This window comes from Excalfactoria chinensis, chromosome 6 (genome assembly GCF_039878825.1).
Source record: "Excalfactoria chinensis isolate bCotChi1 chromosome 6, bCotChi1.hap2, whole genome shotgun sequence".
Taxonomy (NCBI): Eukaryota; Metazoa; Chordata; class Aves; order Galliformes; family Phasianidae; genus Excalfactoria; species Excalfactoria chinensis.
Genome location: NC_092830.1, coordinates 25,389,815 through 25,410,328, shown reverse-complemented (window position 1 = coordinate 25,410,328; position 20,514 = coordinate 25,389,815). Strand labels below are relative to the sequence as shown.

Here is a 20,514-nt window from a genome sequence, read left to right as displayed (position 1 = left end):
GAGGAGTGCTGCTTGTTTGCTTTGTAATGTCACTGCCGTGCAGGAGGAGTGACAGGCCAAAACCAAACATGCTGATGGCTGAGATCCCCCCCAGGGCTGTACCCTCACCCCGCACTTGGGTCCAGCCATACAGCCGAGCATCGGCGTGTGGATTGTGGCTCCGAAGGCTAAAAACAACTCATTTTCCAAACAATGTAAGCAGACTGAAGCTGTCGCTTTGAATCGCGGTCGCCTCAGTGTTATCGGGGAGGCGATATTTGGATTCGCAGTATTCAAAATAGCTACTGTGAGTTTTTGCAGCTCTTTGTTCGTCATTTTCAAAGCCAGACGCGTCTCTCCGGACCCCCAAGCCCACTTTCAAGTGCAGAGGGGTCTGTGCGCTCTCCCTCCCCGAGCTCAGGGAGACGCGGGTCCCTCGGCACCAAACCGCAGCCCCAGAGGAGAGCTCCCACTTGGAGCGGACCCTGCAGAGACAGCGCTGCTTCCCAACACAGCGTGCCGCTCCTGCTTGATTTTCAATTGCACGGCGAGGATGTTAATGAGTGTCTGAACCACGGCAGGCAAGCCCAGGGCATTTCAAATGGAAGAACTTCACAGGGAAATAATCTGCATAAAATCTGAGACACCATTATTAAGAAGGGAGTGAAAATGCAAGCAGAAAGCATCCTCCCTCAGCAGCCGAGAAAGGAATGGTTCTGAAGAGAAAAATGTATTCATTTGATCCATTATTTATATAAAGTGCTCTTTGTAAACCTGATTTCCCATCACCCTGCTGACAGCAGGGGGAAGACAGGAAAGGAAGAGGCCCAACTTTCCACCTCTAGGGGAGGACAGCTCGCCTGGGCGCCCCGTGTTGTGCTCGGATCCCGGGTGGAGGACAAGCAGCGGTGCCGGGGGAGGACAGAGCCGTGGGCAGGCGGTGCCTGCACGCCCCCAGGAGAGCAGCGCTGGGGCTGTGAGCAGACGCTCCTTCCTTTTGAAGGCGGCTGCACCGCCAAGCCCTCCCCGTCCCACTGAAACTGCTTAAGGCACTCGACAAAACCGTTAAAAATAAAAGCATTTAATATGGGGTTTTCGCATGAACACGCGGAAAGGCAGCAGTCTGAAACAGTACATACGTGGCATATATAAATAAGAACAAAGATTAAAATGCTTTGGGAAATGAGAGACTCTGGGAACAGTTAGCGACTCTGGGAGGAAGGAAGCATCCTTGTGAGACATTGCACAGAGCAGATAAACGAACACATCCAGACGTGACTGTGGAGTGCTGTGAACGTGGGGCTGTGACAACCAAAGGGTCCGAGGGGCTCAGTCTCTGCTGGCCACCTCCATCCTCAGCATGAGCAGGAGAGCAGCATGGACTAAAGGCAGAGCACCAACCCCAGGACCTCTCTGGGGACTGCACCCGTTGTTTGCAATGGAAGGCATGCAAGACATGCAGAAAGTATTTTCTTGGGGCTAGACAAATCTCAGCAGTGCCAGAAGCCAGTCTCTGAGCTAGAGCTGTCAGCATAAGGGCTGACACCGGAGAGCAGAGCTACTTTCCACTTGTCTGTACAGGAGCAGTGTATTTAGCCAGAGGAACGAGAATGCCTTGCTAAGCCAACATCCAAACAGAGATACAGATACGTCTGAGTACGCTAGGAGCAAGAGGGAGAGAGGAGGGGTGAGATGGACAGAAGGATGGCCGCCCTCAACGCAGGAAGAGCAGAGGCAGCAGGAGCAGAGCCAGCTGCCCACACACTGCCACCCCACCCGGGGCTCTGTTCCAAAGGGAGGCTGATGTCCCCAGGGCTCTGCCAGCAGCACACTGCACTGCAGGAGGCTGCAGGGACTGGGCAGAAGTGCACACAACCAAACACACTGCGCCCTTCAGAGAGGAGCACAAAGACAGCTTCAGCCTCTGGAGGGGTGGATTACAGACACATCCAAACAGCACATACTGTTACCGTAGCAAACAGCCTCTGCCCTTCTTCACAGCATCCTCACCTGCCCGGTCCCTGAAGAACCAGCACTTTCTTTGCTGTGACAGAGGCTTCTAACACCAGGAACTCACAACTCTCACATCTACTGTCCCACTGCCCCTTTGCATTTCCTCCACTCTGGGGTCAGACTGGGGACAGGCACTCGCAATATAGTACCACAAACATCCCTTTGGACATCGCAGCATGAAGCACACAGCTTTGTGGCTCTTAAAAAAAAGAAATAGCAGTACAAAAACATGAATAACTCCACTAAGCTCCACAGGGCTCCAACACCCCATTCTGAGCCAGTCAGACTGAGCTCCCTGCTCACATCCCCATACTCACACCTCCTGCCACCAGTTGTCTCCAAAAGCTGTCAAGGACAGAGCTCTAACTCCTGTCGGCTGCTGGTTCTTAAAGATTAGAAGACAATTATAATTGGATTCCAGAGATTATTTGCTTCGCCAAGGAGGGCTGAGAAGTGTTTAGATGGTTCCTCAACTGATTAAATCTTTATTTCACAGTAGTGACCCCGTGTGTCTCCTACCCCAGAGTGCTTGCCGACAGGTACTTGGCAAGATTGGCTCACTGGAGCACTCCATCTTAACAAGACAGCTGACAATGGCCAGCTGTGATGGAGGTTTATCCTGTCTCTAGATGGTTTCATCTCATTTCTGCAGCTCAGGGCAAAAAGCTGAACCTGGCTCCAGCCCTTTCTCCCAGTTTAATGATTAATCAGCCAGTTGTCTGACCAGCCAGCCAAATACCTTGAGCCAAAGCCTTTGACACCATTTGCAGCAGATCACAAATGACTGGAGCCCTCTTGCACCTCCTGTACTGCTGCTATACTGTGCAAGCTGCTACCAGATTCTGCCTGCGTGAGACATGCCAGCATCCAAAGGCTGCCCTGCCCCAGGACAGCTTTTGCCAGCCTCCTGTCCCAAGATATAAGCCCTGTGCCACTTAGCCTTCCTGGAGGAACACAAAGCAAAGCCTCTCCTTGCTCAACATGCAGAGCCAGCAACAGTACAGGAATGCAGAAACATGAAGGCAGTGTGCAAGGACTGTCTCCAGCTCAACCTAAAACAGAGTGGTTCAGAAGTGGCTTTCCCCATGCTCCATGTGAAGCGGTGGCACCCAGGCCCTCTCCTGTGCTCTGTACCACATTGCGCACTGCAGCCCTTCAGGGACAGCAAGGCAAGAAGGACCAAGAGGTCTCAGGAAGCACAGAGGGTCTGGCTCCAAAGGAGGTCAGGAGGTAAGGTTAACTGTTGGGATGCAGCTAAAGGTTGGAGTCCGTTGTTCTCACTGCTAACAGAGGGAAGGAAGCAAAACAAGCTTATGTTAAAAACTCAGAGCAGAAAGAGTTAAAAAAAAAAAACAAACACAAAAAACACACAGTTTAACAACATCACAGAATGCTGGGAGTGCAAACAGAGCCCTGCAGTACAGGGGGGTCTCTATGTAAGCAAGCTCTCCAGCTCTTCCCAGAGTCAGACATGCTGCACAACAGCTTTTGGTTAGATAGTGGTTTGCCCCATAATGAATGAAACAATATAATTTATATACAGAAAGAAACAAGTCCCCGCAGTCTTTGCAGAGGTCCAGTTTCAAGAGTGCTGGCACAAGGGTAAGGGCTACCATGAGCCAGCAGCGCTGCCTGCTCAGTGCAGCACATTATTCACAGCTTGCGAGGCTGGGCATTCCCCACCCAACGCTGGTGCAAAGCGACTCAGAGGGACGATGAATCCTTGGAAAGCAGGTGAGTTCGCATGCGTCTACAGGATTCCTGCAGCAGAGAATTAGAGCAATTGAGTGCTTGAGAACATCATGCAAGTAAAGGGAGATCGTTATCCTCTCCCCCTGCAAGGACTCCTACTGGAGTCTGCCCGCATGTTTGCCTTTTCCAACTATTTACTTAAAGCAGAGCAGAAGACGAGAGGCAGTGTGCAGACACTGCCATCCTGACAGGCCGTTAGCACCAGTTCGTGCTGCTAGCTGCCCTCCCACCTCCCATGACAACCAGCCTGCCAGCTCGCAGACAGAGAAGCTGTACATCCCTGCTTGGATGGAAGTCATCAAGGTCTGGTGCCCAGCATACCATCTGCTTGGCATGGAGCAGACTGCTGCAGACAGAGGACTATAGCAGCCACAGCCACAGGCAAAGCCTCATGAGTGCGACATCACCTCTGTAGGTCTCTCTGTCCTTCAGATGACAGCTCAGCGGGCCAGGTTCTAACAGGAAGGACATGTACATTTGTGTCTCTCACCTCTTTTTGGCCCTCCAATGATTTCAGTTTCCCTTGGGACATGTGAGCTGGAGATCCACATTTCTGTAACTGAACAAGAGAGAGGAATAGTAGCAGAGGCAGGGAATGAAGTGGTATCTGCAGCCTTCTCCAGGAGCTACCTGTACCACCAGAGAGGAGCTACAATCCAAACCCACTAGTGGCATGTCTGGCCCAGGGGACAGACCTATCCAGAGGCAGCTGTTTGTATATAACTTGTGGATGAGGATGTGGGAGGGTATAGGGCACAAGTCAGTGCTACAGAGCAGGAACACAGATAATGCCAGAAGAAAAACCCTGGAGTGGAGGCCCGGTGCTGCCACCTGTGCCTTGATGGCGCCTTCATTACCTCTGCACTGTTCTTTCTCCCTGGAGCAGCTTCCTAAGGCCTTATCAGATCATGTAGAAGAAACTTTGAAACCTTGTCTTGAGTAGGGAACAGTGAGCAGCCCCAGGGACCACTCAAATGGGTGCCCAAGTTCCAATCAAACTCCCTTCCCACATGTTCAGCAATGTCAGCAATGCTGGGAGCAGCCTTACCAGATGGACATTCTCTTTGCTGACCCGTTTGGGCTCCGGTGTGGTATCTCTGCTCTTCCTCTCCTGTATAACCGGGGTTCCCAAAACCTTCCTCTGCCGCAAGAAGAGAGGCCTGTTTGCTATTGCTTAGAGCACAGAGAGGAAAGGAAACGGAAGGAGCAAGATGCACAGCTGATAAGCAGTTGGATGCTGGGAAAGAAAAGAGGAAGCCAGGCTGGAGCAATGACTGCAAAGCAGAATGATCCGAAATACCATGCCACCAGGCTAAGCCTGCCTGATTCTGGGGGGAGATTCTGGGAGCTGAGACAAGGTCTGGCCAGGAGCCCAGTTTGTCAGAAGCAGGTACATACTGCTGCAGGGCAGCCTACAGTGTGCTCACACCTGTGCTGACAGACTACATGATCAGCTCCATGTCAGTCCTCATCTCATCTCAGGAAGCAAATAGGCCTTCAGAAAGATGCATGGACCCTACAGCCAAGCACTGTCAGCAGAGCACTTCATAGACAATTATGCGTTGTACTGGCAAGGCTTATTTTCACTGTGCTACCTTTCTGTCCCCAGCAGATCTGTGTTGTTTAGCAGCCAGTACTTTGAACAGTCCATACCTTTGAGGGTCTTATTTAAGACAGGGCAAGGCAAAAGCAGAGAGCAACATCAGAAGCTCACAGCAGAGAGCAGAGGTCAGAGGCTGTCCTTACCTTAATGAGGCCACTGAAGGAGCGTGAGCGAGTGCGTCGAGTTGCTGGGGGTGTGGCCGCATCAGAGCTGGGAGTGAGAGCTGAAGGATGCTTATTGAACTAGGAGGAAACACAAAGGCAGAAGGTTAGCACCGTTTAGTTTACAGTTACACCAGCCCCTTGCTGCTGTGTGCTACTCTACTGCTGCCCTCTGGCTAAGCCTCTGGTTGGCTTTTCCACACCCGCAAATGTAGAAGCAGCTCATAGCTGCAGGGGAGAGGGAAGCAGAAGGCAGCTGCATCCCCCGCACAGGATTACAGGGAGCTCGGGGTTTATGTCAGATACAAAGTTAGAGGTTAAAGCAGAAAGGGGTCAGGGAATGATCTGGAGGCTTACAGCCAGGACAAGTGCTGCCCATGTTACACAAACTCTCTGGTGCAGCAGGTTGGCTGGAATACCAGACTAAAAGATACCAGTTTGCCCCAGACCCAACAGCAAAAGAGGAAGGAACTTTTCCCTTCCTAAGGCAGAAAGATCAAGAAAGCCATAATGAGGACTGGGAAACTGCCGGCTGGCAAATCCCTGGCTCAGAACACAGCTCAAAGCACAGCTTGGTGCTGCAAGCTTCACTGACAGGCCACCTCCTCCCCTGCCTCCATCCAGCTCTGCCTCTTACAAAGCCGGGAGCCTATGCTCCTCAGCCAGCCTCTGCTCTCTCAGGTGGGCCCTGTCTTTACACACCCCAAAGAGATCCTTCCTTCCCACACTACCTGCCGGATGAGCTTCTTCTTCTTTGCAGAGTCAGGCATATTGTGTACATGGCGAAAGAGCTCCCTCAGTGCCTCCTCTGTGCGCTGCTGGGTCTCCTCCTGATGGCAGGAGTCCAGACGGCTTCGCTTCTGAGACTTGGGGGGTTGCAGTTCCTTGGAACCAGGAGCTGTTAGCAAATCCAGGTCATCCTGGGAAAGCGGAGACAGTAGTCGTTTCCCATGCTTTAATCCAAGCGAGCCACCCATCTGAGTCAGGCTGGGAAGTCTCGTGAGCTGCCTCACCCCAGTGAATGCACAAGGCTGTGTTTTCCCTACCCCTCTGCAGCAGCACTGCACCAACAGGCCCCGTGCCAGGAAGAGGTAACAGCAATTCAAAGGTGACCCCACTGCTTCTTCCCTCCCTTCCTGGATGCCAGCTGCAAAAGCCCTTCCAGGTTTGCGAAGGGTCAGTGAGGCTCCCTCCAGTGCATCTGCCTTCTTCTGCAGCTACAAGGCAGAGAAGTATTTGCTGGAGAGAAGCAAACAAATCTTTCCCCAGTGGCAGAAAGTAGTAGCCTTTGTCCCAGCTACCATGCAGCCTGGTCATGGCAGCAGAAGTGTGTTTGGAAGGCAGGACTCCACAAAGGAGCAGGTGCTGCATGTACCAGGCACAGGGAACAGGTTTGCTGCTAAAGAGGAGCTGGTAGTTTTCCCTGTGCTTTTGATTAACAGATGCTTAAACTCTGCCCAATTTCCCTAATGCAGTTGCCTGCACTACCACACCATATGGTTCCCTCAGTCCTGCTTTCGAACAGATCCTCTTTCATGGTTTCGTTTGTTTTCAGCTCTTTTCATTCACAAAGGTCCCTTCATAGTACCACGGCCTCTGCCCTTGGAGGGCAGGCACCACAATTGCTGGCCTTACCTTCGATGTGTGGGCTCTGGATCCCAGGTAGTGCAGCCTGGCACACTCCCTGATATAAACTGGGGCCTGTGATGATGGACAGAGAAAACATTTGAATAATACGCTTGACCCTGGGGCAAGGGCGGCTGCACCAAGAGCCGCTCTTCAAGCACGCAAACAAGCCTTTTCCATTAAGACTGCTGTTTAGGACAACGAAATACAATGGGACTTCACGTCCTCAGTGGAATCCCTGCTCAGAGTTTCAATTTGACGCGTGAAACCAACACTAGGAGAAAACACAATAAGAGCTAGGTTCCACAGAAGTTATGTCTGAGCTGGCCATACAGGGATCTGACAAAGAAGCAGAAAGGGGTTGCAGAGGGCAGGTGCCTAGAGTGACCTATAAAGTCCTGGGAAGTCAAGAGACAGCCTGATGCAGAAACACTTCCTTGGAGAAACCTGTAGATGCTCCTGTCCTACCACAGCATCCTACTCTGAGCAACAGAGAGATGTCCAGTTCTGCAGACTTTGCCTATAACAGCAACAGCCAGCTGCCACTTGTAGAGAAGATGTATTAAGGGTGCAGCTCCTGGTGGTGCACACCTAGGCCAAGTCCCTCCATTTTCAAGCCCTCGGGTGAAGCCCAGTCACCAACTGCCCCAAGGAAACAGGTTTCCCAGCCAGGAATCAGGTGCTGGGTGTCCAGCAGAGGGTGGTATTACACTGCACCGTGCTTCCGACCTGCCAAGGCACAAAGGCCACCTCCAGGGTATCTTCCTTCTCCTGGGCTGCATGCCCAGCAAAGACTTCCTCTCAATAAGGGAACAGCTTTTTGCATCGTGCTCTCACTCCAGAAGAGAGCACCCACAATATATCCCTGCCACCTGGGATCTGTGTGGGTAAGGGGCGTTCAGACTCCCTCAGAAAGGGCAGGGAGGGCAAGACCCCAAAGCACAATTACCTTGAAGAGTTTCTGTGAGTGTTTGATCATGAAGGTCACTCCATTGTTTAGCTTTGTGATATTCTCTTGCAGGTCATTTGCTGTCACCTGGCAAGAGGACACAAAAGCACAACTGTTAGAAGGGAAGTAGGAATTGCAAATGAAACCTAGAGTGGGCTTGGGCTGAACACAAAGACTGAGTCCAGCCAGACAGCTCCATATCACCACCCAGCCTCCAGCCTCTCAAATAATTGCTTGTGTCAGCACAACGTTCCCGTGTGGGTTCTTCCCCTGCAAGCCTACTGAGCTTCTGCTTTCTACCTAGCAGTGTCCCACCAGCAGGTACTGAGGTCACTCACGTTTCTGGGCCATAGGATGTGGGGTGCAAACATGAGGGCGAGATTGTGGGCAGACATCTTGTTCTTGTCCTGCTTCTTGGCGGTCTGGTAGAGCAAATCCAGCAGCAGTTTGAGCAGGCTGCGGTTCGGCGCAGGGAGGATCAAGAAGAGCAGCTGGAGGGCTTCGATTTGGCGCTCTTTGTCTGGAGTGCTGGTCTTATTCCCCTTCTCATCAAACAGCATCAAGTCTGTCAAATCACAGAGCTGAATGTGAAGGACACACATTGCCTCCCTGACAGCAGGTCTATTTGCAGCCCCTCCAAAGTCCTGCACAGCTCCTGACCCTCCATCTCCTTCCCCCAAGCCTCCTTAACCGGATGTATTAAGCTGCAGTACTCCTCCCATACAACACAGTTGCTAAGAGTTTTGATGGAGGGCAAGGTAAAGTGGTTCAATAATGGTCTTTAAGAACATATGAACCATCGTCTAGCTCAAGAGAACCCAGGCTTAAAACAGATATAGACCTAGGTTACCAATGCAGTCTCCTGTCTTGTGCTGGAGAGAGAAATTGGGCTGGGCAGACCTGGCCTGATTCCTTAAGTTGTTCAGCACCAGTCTTTCCACCACTAGGTGGAAATGGCAGGAAGACTCCTCCTTACCATGCACATAGGGTTTGCATTTTAGGATTTCCCACAGCCCTGTGCGCAGCCCTAAAGCATTACCAGCTTTGCAGGAGGTTGGCCCCATTCCCTCTGCTCATCGCTGCCTCTTGTTGCTTACTCACCTGCAATTTTGAGGTGGGCGTGGAAGTGCTTGTGTGTCAGCAGGGGCTCTGGTAATTCACCCAGGAACATCTTAAGCAAGGTGGCCACATCGTTGGAATGAAACTCCCCAGAGTCCAGGTCAATATCTGTACCACTGTTCAGAGCATCCTTTAGGATCTGTTGCCTGATGCTGTTGCCTGGCACCCGAAACAAACCTTCTGCTCGTAGATCTGTTCAATGGAAGGGAGGAAAAAAAAAAAAAGGCCACCAATTATTCAGAGGCTGATTCCCATTTTCTTACTAAAGCAGTACTCTTGGCAGAGCTTGGCAGCAAACCTCAGCAAGCTGCATTCAAAGCCATGACTTCAAGTTGACTCCCACGAGCAAACAGTACGTGCAACAGGGGAAAGAGATCAACTCATGGAACAGGCAATCCTGGGGAACAGACACCTAGTTCTGACCCCAAATCCTGCTGGTGGGGAACTCTGCTTTCCCCCCTGTCTGCAGACCACACAGATACCCCTTGGAATAGGTGGAAAAAGATAGAAACACTTACTTTTGTGCAGGTATTCAATTAACTGGGAGACCTGTGCGATGCCTTCTTCTGTCAGTGGGGAGCCAAACACCACCCCTTTCTCTGCGGAACAAAAGATAACGTGTTCAAGCAGCTCAGAGCACAACAGTCAGAGAGAGGCACGGCCCCACAGAACAGGATCTCAGAATGCAAGAATAGTGCCCCAAAATACTATGAGTGGAGGTCACAGGGACCCCTCACACACACACAGATATTATCCCACGTAAGTCACTTCCCCTCACCATGCTGCACTTACAAGGACTTCATCATTCTGCTTCTTATCTCAGCTTAATTACAGTTTTTATCAGCTAAGGCAAACATTCTCTAGCTCCTGAAAAGAAACAACACCAGAACAGATACTTCAGTTTTAAAGAGCATATCATCTGTAAGTCTGAACCCTATGGGAATAGCAGAGTGGGAAAGGTAAATGCAACAGCCTGGACTGCCCAGGTGCCTGCTACAACAGCACACTGCACACCTGGGAAGAAATGCCCAAGTTAATCCTCAGTGCGGATTGACATGGAGCAGAGCAGGAGGAGGTGCAGCTGCCAGGTTACAGGAGAGGGGAACACGCGCTAGTGGGAGAGAAGGCATGATACCAAGTGAGAAAAGCAATGCATCAGTTGGTCTCACAAAAGTTATCTCCCCCCACAAGCTTTGTCCCGTGTCTTTTTTTCCCCTCGTGGCACATTGTGATTTTACTAGCTTTTGGTCTGCTCCATTACAGATCTTACTGTTCTGTGGTGTTGATGCTCACAGCATGTGGGGAAGATCTGGCTAACACAGCGCACTTCTCTAGCAGCCTTCCTGCACAGCTAAATTTATTCCGCCTGAAGGATGTTTCACTTTCTTCCAGGTCTTCAGAAATGGTCTGCCACCAGGAACTCCAGCCTCCTGTTAAATCAAGAACTTTCTGACCTCCCTCTGATTAAGCATACGCTTCAGCCTTGCAGGAGAGAGGAAGACAATGTGACCTCTTGATCCGCACGTAAGATTTGAAAGGCCTGAGAGCAAAGGGAGAGAGTGATTGGCAAAAGATTCTTGTCCTTGAAGAAAAACTAAACTCATTAGACATTCAACAGATAGAATCAGTGGTGGCCAGGAAAAGGAGAGGAAAATACATCATCTTGAGACAAGCCTGACAGATTCGATTTACTTTTGAAGTCAGAAGCTGATATCGGAATGAGAATTTGATTCTCAAAGAAACTTGAAAGAAGCGTTTGGAGAATGGATGCGGAGTTACAAAGGCTTAGATGTTCTGCTGCGATGACTTCTGAAACTAAGCAGCAGCATGAGATTGAGTTTCCCGATGCCCGCAGAAGTTGCAGTATTTGCAGTTTGATCAGCTCAGAGTAGTACGGGTCTTGGCCTCTGGCTTTGAAGAAATAAAACCTGTTTGTTCTAGCTGGTCTGTAACACGAAGTAAAACAAATGATGGCTCAAAGATGAAACAGACAATACATGAAATTGATTTTCTCTGTAAGCACAAACTCCCTTTTTCCTCCGAGTTTGGCCAAGGAGTTCACAGACAGTGCCTGTCAATGCAGGGAGACACTGCCATTGCAGCCTGGGAGCAGAGCCAGCAGACTTGGAAACATCTGCTAACTGTAGCTGCAGAGAGACACATGGCCATGGAAACACTGAATGGGAGAAGGAGCGGAGCTGGAAGGGAGGCATCAGGTCTGAAAGTAGGCAACAGTGGTGCTCCAGCAGAGTACAGATCAGCTAAAAAAAAAAGAGCTAGAGAAGATTCACAAACCCCCACTAGAAGGTTTTGACAAGAACAGGGAAGTTTCCAAACGCAATGAGAAAGATGTCTAAACTCAGTTACTTGCTTGCTCCTGTTTGCCAAATAACGAGTGCCTAAATGTAAGGTGTCCTGCTGCTCTCCTGGAGCAGAGGCAGGAGCAGCACAGGAACCAGCACAGTGTAACTGCAGTCTGGGGGCAGCGTGAAGAGCTGTCATTATGGAGCAGCAGGGTGAATCACAGCAATAGGCTAATTCTCAATTAAGGATCTCAAGTACTTGATTTGCAGTACTTGATTTTCCCCTGCAGTGCTGTCCAGCCCAGGGGGAGCACATCTGCTGGCATTCCCACTGGAACCAGAAACAGAGGGCAGGAGTCAGCACCAGAAAAATCAGCTTGAGCAGTGTCCTTATAAAACAAAGTGGAAGCTTACGTTGCCTTTATGTTAAGGTTGAAGACAGAAAGAAACCATAGTCAGGCGTACTGATATCTGCCTTCTCAGGGATGCTCCCGAGAGCAGAATTGCTCAAAGGAATTAGAAGTGTTCAGCTCCAGGCTGCCAGCATTTGGAGGCAGCTACCCACAGCTTCTCTGCCAGCAGACAGCTGGTCTAGCTAGTAAACCACGGCAGACAGAAGGATATGAGAGGTGCCCAGATGGAGGTAGTTTGTCTAGATGAGAGGCAGCATTTCACTGAACTTCTAAAGGAGAATCAGTATTCCCTCCAGTGTGGGCAGAGGTGGGAGAAGGCACATAGAACACCTGTCAAGATATAACAAAACAGAGTGGTACCGTGAGCCAGCAAAGAGGAGAGGATCTGAACACATCTGTGCTCAAAAGCAAAGCTCAGACTTCTGAGGAGCAGCCAGAGACCACTGTTTCGTAACTCCAGAAGAAAGCTCCAGCTGAGTGCTTGCCTCAGAATACATGATCTCCCCAGGCTGAACCTGATCTTGAGTAGTGAGTCAGCAGAGCTCTGTCACTGGGACCAGGACACGGATCAGAGCTGTACTGGTGTTTGGATGTGAGACACCTACCTGTCTGTGCAGCTCACAGATCTGTATGACAGGGCCTTCAGGACAGCTGGTATAGAAACTGGAGGAGAAAGTGGGCACTGAGTGAAGTCAGTGGCCTGTGAAACCTGGGCATTACTGTTCTTCACAGGACCTGATGTGTGCAGTCTTTATTAATACTCCATCACAACAGAAGAAATCTAACAAGCTAAGGAGAGCAGAGCATGAAGTACAGTGGACAAAATCAAGCATGCTGCATGCAAAGACAAGGCCAAGTTGGCATGTATTTTAAGAACCCATGCTCACCCTTGCGTTTCAAAGACATCAGGGAACGAAAAAACCCAGAGGCTGTGCTGTTTGCTCCAGGCAGCTTCGGGTCCTCCTCTCCCATGAGCTGGGCCAGCTCAGCCCCAGGCAGGTCGATGAGCCTGGTGATGTTGCTGACAACCAGCTCCGTGAACACCTCCGGTTTTTCATGGCGCAGCTTTTCCACAAAGAAGTCGGGGTTGAAGATGATGGGCTGGCTGCGAAGGGAGGAGTCATTGCAGATGACAAGATTGCAGATGGCGTCACTGGGAAAAAAAAGGGGAGAGAAAAAATAAAGTAACTTCTTGTTGCTTTTTTACAGCCAGCTGGTGTGCCCCAAAGGAGACATCTGCTGATACAGGAGCCTCTAGTCTACACCGACAGCACTGTTGGCCTGTGGTGGGCACTCAGCATAGCACAGATGCATTTGCCTTTGGAGCAAAACCATTTCTGGCCTGTTTGCACAGTATAGCCTGTGACTTGCATGCTCGAGTGCAATGGTAAAATATACAACACATGACAACAACCAGCTAAAGAAACTGTCACTGCATCCACATTGTCCTTGCTCAGGCAGCTACAACATCCAGTATTTTATAGTGACTTACCACTGAGTCATAAATAAGTTTGGTCCTGTCTCATTTCCTCCTGAGAAATTCATTCCTAGTGGCCTGAAAGTTTAAATCCCAATCAAAGTATTTTCATGGACAACTTGTACTCATCAGTCCTCATCACTGTTCTATCATCAAGCTGCCAGCTCTTTGGTTGCTGCTCTCTGCCACCTACAATAACTGCCCAGCTCTGAATCTGGAGTGAGTGAGAACCTATCAGGATTAGCACAAGCCGCTCAAGATCAGTCCTTAAGGAACTCTTGGTAGCCTTCCTTCTGGTACATCTCTTTTTGGATCCTCCAGGTCTTGCCTCTTCTTTAGGCTGTCCTTCATCTCCCAGTTCTCTATTGACGTTGACTTTTTCCAGTTGGACAGCTTTTCACGTGGCATGAAAGGCACATGGGAAAAGGATGCATGTGGGACACTGCTCTAGTGAAGGTTATAGATAACATACATAGCCCTAGCACAGGTTAGATAAATTACATTTCCCACGTCTAAAAAGAAACAGTTATCAAAGAGATCGCAGTTTAATCAGCACTCTTAATCATGTTCATCCTAAAGCTTATCCCAATTTGCATCTACCTCTAGGTCTTTCATTACTGTCTTCCCACTTCTATCTCAAAGACTTACACACTCTGAAGCCAGGCCCACAGGCCAGGGCCCCTCTTTTACCTAAAACAGAGAATTAATGTCATTAATCTCCAGTCACAAGCCACTGCAATGTCAAACTTTGCTGTAAAGCACAAGTCTGGCCATGCAAGTTGGTGTGCCAGTCCTTCCATGGCTCTGGGCGGAGGCTGCCTGCCCACCCAGCTCACACACACTGACTGCTTTCACTGCATGACATTTTCCAGTCCTTTAATCATTCTTGGGCTCCCATACAACACTTTCCACTGTTTCAAAATTCCCCCTCAGCTGTGAGCTCCCGTTGAACGTTTTCCAACAGGGGCTGCTAAGCACAGGTAACAGGAATGATAGGTGCATACAGCACGGATCGCATCAGTCCTAGAGGTTCCTGCTGCAAAGCACACCGCCCCAAAGAACAGAGCCCATGGCACAGCTGGGCTCACTGCTCTGCACACGCCTCCAGCAGGGAAGGTGTCTGCAGCCCTAACAGTTACCCAAGCAGCTGCTGTATGGCTGAGACCTGGAAGACCATCTTGGCGTGATTTCCAGGGACAGATCAGAGCAGGAGGAAGGCTGGGACAGGCTGCACAGGGAGCAGGATGCTCACTGCAGTCGCAGGGAACCAAGCATTCAGCAACATTTGCACCGTGAGAACCCCCACAAAGCCCCGTGCCCTTGCCACTGCTCCCTGTGGATGTCAGGCTCCTTCAAGAGGATGCAAGGAAGAAGGTCTGCGAGGCAGACATAGGGCAATCTGCCAGGACAGCAAACATTTCAGACAGCTCTTAAAGGTTCCCAGCTGCGTTGCTCAGTGGCCCGGAGATCATGCTGCTGGCTCCTAATGGGGGCCATATTTCCCCAAGTACCTCCCAGTATGTTTTTCGGTAGTTCGTTATCTGCCATAAATCAAGACTGAGATGCAACGACTCGATATCTGCTGCCAAAAAGCAACTACCCATCGACCTGATCACATTCGCATTTCATCACGCAGGGCTGCAACGCGCGAGCAAGTGCCAGCTCTGCCCATAATGCGGAGCAAGCCCTTTGCCTGAAACCCATGACAACTCATTCTGTGGCAATACAGATCCTGAGAAGGGTTAATAGTGAGTGTATGGGCCCAGTGACCCTGCCCGCAATGATCCGTGCGCTGTTATTCACTCACTAGCAGTTTTGTTTCCCCACAGAGAAGATATGCAAATACTTTGCAGCAGTTACATCAAGCATCACAGATTATCTGCTCCCTCTGACAATCGGATATCTAGATTCAGAGAGAGGAAATTAAACAATTTTGTCAGCTAGAACTGACTGACGTGAGTCTGCCGCACAGACGGTGTTAGAGCTGCATCAAGTTCAACGACATTTAATGCAAAAATAAAGAGAAAAAAAATAAATTTCTTACATGAGTGCTGAGAGCTTTTGGAGAGGCATTAGGAAGCAGAGACAGGGGAAAGAACTTGCTCCTTGTTTCCAGCAACAAAAGAAACCTGCCTGTCCCAGCACAGCCTATGCAAATCCCACGCATGCTACGAGACACAAGGGCGCATTATTGGGGCTGAAAGGCCCCCTTGGCACACACTGGGCATCAGCCTTCACACAGAGACAAAACAGAAAAGAAAAGCTGGACAAATTGATTCATGTCTCTTGCCAAAGGCTGCGTAGCTGGAGTTTAACGGCAAATAACTCCTACATAGAAACCGGGGGTTTTGAATTAGGAGCAGCGTGGTATTAAGTGCTCTCCACCTGTATCTAAGAGGAGCCCACAAAACAGCCCCAAATCTACCCTGTCTTTGCCATGAGGAAAGCCACGCAAACGCATTCCCAACAGCATCCAAGCACAACCGATGTCACAGCACCGGTGGGACAGCAACCAAGTCCCCGCACCACGCAGCCCAGGAGCAGTGCTCGACTCCATGAGCTGGAAGGGCACTGCTCGTCTGCAGCTGCTGTGCCTCTGCTCCGGGCTCCCCATTCCGTGTCCCTCCGGATCATCTGCCAGCAGCTGGGAGCAGCCCTGTGCTCTCCGATAGCAGCACGGCCCTTCAACGAGCCGCTCAGCTCTGAGAGGTCACTTTATTAGCAGCTCTTCCCGGTGCTGGAAATTTGCCTTTGTATCGTTATTGCTAATCAAAATGGAAATGGGAGGCTAACCCCTATTTCTGAGCAAAGAGAAAGCCCCCACTGGCTCCGCACACAATAGCCCTGCCAATCCCCACTGCTGCACACGCTATAACCTTCAGAAAAAGCCATGTGCCCCATCTGCCGCTTTCCCGTTAAAAAAGGAAGATGGATTACTCTGCCTACACCCACTTTATGTAGCAGCAGCAAAGGAGAGACAAACATTTAGTTAGTTTATTGCTGGGTTTTTTCCTTACTTGCAATTCGAGTCATATTTTTATACGCTGCGATCTCAGCTTGCTTTATGACACGTCGAAAGGCAATACAATAAAGGACCAAATGGCTTCCTCTCTGATCCCATGAATAAAGTCAAATCCCAATGAATAATAAAACCTTGTACTAATAGGGTTGTGATTAAGACAGCAGATTAAAAAAAAATCGGCCCTATATTGTGCTGAGCTTCGTGCCATTCTGGTATCTTTCAGGAGCAAAGCCTGTGATCCCAGCCAAGCCACAAAGAAAGCTGTCTGTCACACACAGCGTTCTTGCTTCAGGCATGACAGCCCCATCATTTCATGGGGAGTGGATGGTGCAGGAGGTCAAAATCATGATGGATCAATTAATCCCTAAGGTAACTAGATCCAAACGGGGGAAATGCCTTGGAAACGAGGACAAAAGTGAGATTTTAACCAGCACAACCTGGTGACTGCACCTGGGGCACCAGCAGGAAATCAGCGCACGCGGAAGCAAGTCGTGTTCAGATGGGTGAGACCGGCCTGCTTCAGAACAATTCAAGTATCTGTAATAGCTGCAAGTCCATACATGAGAAGGTAGAAGCAGATTCCAGCAGCATTAAATAGAGCATAAGGAGAAAGAACGATGAGGCACCTCTGGGGCAAGAAATGAGCTGCATTTTCCTAGCTGGGAAAGTGGAAGAGCTGGAAGCTGCAGATCTCAGGGCAGCCCGATGCACCTCATTCAGCAGGCAGAATGCAGCCCAGCAGCACTTTGTGCACTTGGGATGTTGTTGCAGCAAAGCTAATGCCTCAGTCACACTGCAGCAGGCGAGTCTTACCAGGCAGGAGAAAAAGGATTAAAGAGCTTTTGAAAATAAGGCAGATAATGGAAGAAAATCTCCCCATATAATAACAAAATCTTTCGACTGAGGAACAGCCAGGCAAGCAGCGAGCACTGAGCACAGAGCGATAAGCAGACGCTGCTGGGGAACACAAAACACAGGGATTCTGTGCCTGGCTAAGCACAAAGGGAGATGGGATGGATGCACCCGGGCTCGCGTTTCCTTGGGGAGAGAGAAGGAGCATCGTCCCTGTGCTGTGCCAGAGCAAGGAATCAATTAATGAGGGTGTCTGAAGGCAGTATTCCAGGGCCAGATAGGAGCCATCCCACGTTTCGCTAAGAGATGAAAGGACCGGAGCGGAATGATGTGAAATCATTTCAAGTACAAAAGGACTAGGAGACAAATTATTTCCTAGATTAAAAATAGATAAATAAAATTAAAAGAACTCTGGTGGGAATGGGCTGCAGAGACACGAGAAGTGACTTCACTTTTAAGGTTGTTTTGAGGACTGTACTTGGAACCGACATTCTTGTAAGACAGCGTCACAAAGATCACATTCAGCCCTCAGATTTAGCACAGTAACTCCCTATAGGGTGACTGATTTGCCTCTTAAAAATGTCAAGAAAAACACGCAGCGATTTTTGCCGAGGGTTATACTCATGAGGTCTTTAAGGGCAAAGAGAGTCCTTTTGTGATGGGCGCAGAGCGCATAGCACAGTGAGTGCCAAGCCTTGACCACTGTTTCTAGGCTTCATCCTAGTGAGCCGTAATAAAAACTGCCTTTTTTAATTGTTGCTTTGCTTTCTTCGCAGCTAAACAGATGACATGGAGTGATTCAGCCTTTTGGCTATGGGAATCAGATAATAATATACAATTTAAACAGCAGGGAACTGAGGAACAAAGCTGCTATTATGCGATAGCAGCCTGTGCTGGACAACCTGGAACTAATGCAGCACTCGGCCATCTTTTGGGCATTGAATTAACTGGATATCCAAATTCTTGCTATCATCTATGAATTCAGATCCTGGCTCAGCAAAAGACTCGAGCAGACCTCAGCCACATGAGCCACACAAGCGTGATGTAAACCCAGAGACAGACCTATCCAGGATGATAAAGGGCTGCAAGAGGGGGAAAGCGGGCTAGGAACAAACTGAATATGGAAAACATTACTGGTGCCGAGCCAGACCGCAGCAGCAAGGCAGCTTGATATACATGAAACATCGAGAACTTTGCATTTCAACGTGAAACGTTTCAGCTTAGACCCCAGAGGATCCTTTTATGGAGCTTTTCATAAGATCCACTGGAAAGCTGTGAAGTCAACACAGCCACGTTTCAATCAGCCTGCAGCACATCACAGCACCCAGTCGCCTTCTGGTGCTAAGGGAGGCAGACTGAAAGGCACCTTGGGGCTGCAGACTCACTGCAGAGCTGCTCAGTGAGCCCCATCCTACACCTCCATTGCTGTTCAGGCCGATCCTGTGGCATGGGATAATGGGATAGCTCCAGATCCTGTCTGACACTGTAAGCACACAGGAACACATCTACTCATCCATCTGCCTTACCACAACCTAAATAAATAATGCCACTGCGACCTTCATGATTTTCAGTGCAACACAAAGTTGGTAAATGTATTTATTTTGATGTAAACCTTTATACAAAGCGGCTGTAAAGGAGCTGCCTTAGATCCAATCGTAAATTCACAGAAACCAGCACCAAAATGGAACCTTTTAGATGGCAGCAGCTGCCTCTCCTCATTACTGCTCTATTCACTTTTATCCCTGTGGCACTGGGAACCTCAGTCACAGCTGGGGACTCCGCTGTGCTCCGCGCTGTACAAACACAGAACAAAGGCAATCCCCTGCCTTCAGAGGGCTGCGAGCTGATGCCGAAATGAATGCTGGAGGGACAGAAAAGAGGAGGAATCCCAAGAGGAGAGGCAGCGCTATCAGTCAGCGTGACTGATAGAACTGAACTTGCCAGCTTTTCTGAAGACACTATTGAAAAGGAGGGCGAGGAAGGACAGGGAAAACAATCAGGACACACTGCAGACAGAGAAGGAGAGAACACGCAGCTCACACGCAGGGATGGTGCGGGTCTATGCACAGAGAGTGGGATGGGAGCTCCGGTGCCGCAGCGATGGGACCGGGTCGGCAGGACGGGGGCCGCTGCTTCCCAGCAGCCAAAGCACCTTGTCCGACAAGTTGCGGGTGCCCCATCCCTGTTGGTATTCAAGGCCAGGTTGGATGTGGCCCGGCCTTAGCGCCTGTTATAGCACAGGGCTGGAACCGTGTGATTCCAACCCACCCGCTCAGTGATCCTATGGCTGTTCCGTTTTATTTTGACGCAGCGGAGCCGTTCGCTGTGCGCGCAGCGCTGCGGAGCCGCGGGATAACCGCAAGATCCCCCAGCACGGCGGGCAGGCAGAATGGAGGAAGGCAGCCAGTGGGCTCCGGGCTTGCAGGACGGGGGCTGCGGGGAGGAGCCGGCAGGGAGGGCTGGCCCAACGCAGCGGCTCCTGCCTCCGAACCGCAGCGCGGCTCCGCACCGCCGCCCGGAAGGAGCGCAGCTCTGCCCGGCTCGGGTGGTTCGAGCGTTACCGGCCGAAAGCAAACGAGCAAAGTTCTGCTCCGCCAGCACAGCAGGCCGTTACCGCGGCAGCTTATCGCACGCTCCGCTACCGGCAGCCTGGGGAAAAAACGCTCGCGAAGCAGCTCGTTGCGATTACGGCCGCTTCACCTCCCGAAACGGAGCGCTGCGGCAAACCGCGCCGAGGGCGGCCCGCAATGCGGCACTGCGGGATGGGATGGGACAGGCTGTGCTGGGCTCCCCGCCGCCGCTCGGCTCCGCTCCATCCCGGCCGCCCACCGACCCCCAGCTGCACGCAACGACGCGCCCCACGTCCCAGGCGGCGCCCCGCTCCTACCTGCCGCCCCGCCGCACACCGGCTGCCGGCGCTCCCGCCGCCATCTCATACCTGCCGCCCCGCCTCCCCATTGGCCCACCGCGCCACCCCGCGGTCCCGCCCCTCCCGGCCCGCCCGTCGCTATTGGCTGGAGGCGCTACCGCCTCGCTACCATTGGTCGGTTCGAACGGACCTCGGGAGATGAAGGGCGTCAGGGCACGCATGGCTCCGACCGGCTGAACACAGGCTGCTGAAGCTGCCTGTCCTACAAGCCAAGGCTGCCTGCTGCTTTATGGCAGGATCGCAGCGGCAGCACTCGGGCACGGCAGTGGCTCCAGGGTCCAAGAGTGACCCCTTGGGGAGCGCAGGATGGGGGCAG

General features: G+C 50.9%; 1 protein-coding gene across 1 annotated transcript; it reads right to left on the bottom strand.

The window, feature by feature from the left end:
- Window positions 1–1,041: 1,041 nt before the first annotated feature.
- ARHGAP19 (Rho GTPase activating protein 19) lies at window positions 1,042–20,227 on the bottom strand. Its single transcript, XM_072339869.1, has 12 exons — window positions 20,157–20,227; window positions 12,806–13,071; window positions 9,721–9,801; window positions 9,185–9,394; window positions 8,422–8,648; window positions 8,084–8,170; window positions 7,144–7,209; window positions 6,240–6,428; window positions 5,491–5,589; window positions 4,793–4,885; window positions 4,235–4,303; window positions 1,042–3,753 (listed from the first exon to the last, which is right to left on the bottom strand). The coding sequence occupies exons 1-12, from the start codon at window positions 20,225–20,227 to the stop codon at window positions 3,697–3,699; spliced, it is 1,515 nt and encodes a 504-aa protein (XP_072195970.1). The 3' UTR covers window positions 1,042–3,696.
- Between the last annotated feature and the right edge of the window lie 287 nt (window positions 20,228–20,514).

Excerpts from the sequence above, each read along its gene's own strand:
- ARHGAP19 (XM_072339869.1), bottom strand. The coding sequence starts at position 20,227 with ATGGGGAGGCGGGGCGGCAGGTATGAGATGGCGGCGGGAGCGCCGGCA. Across the intron at positions 7,210-8,083 it reads ACTCACAGAAACTCTTCAAG|GCCCCAGTTTATATCAGGGA; the intron begins GTAATTGTGCTT and ends CCATCATCACAG. Across the intron at positions 4,304-4,792 it reads GCAAAGAGAATGTCCATCTG|TTACAGAAATGTGGATCTCC; the intron begins GTAAGGCTGCTC and ends TCTCTTGTTCAG.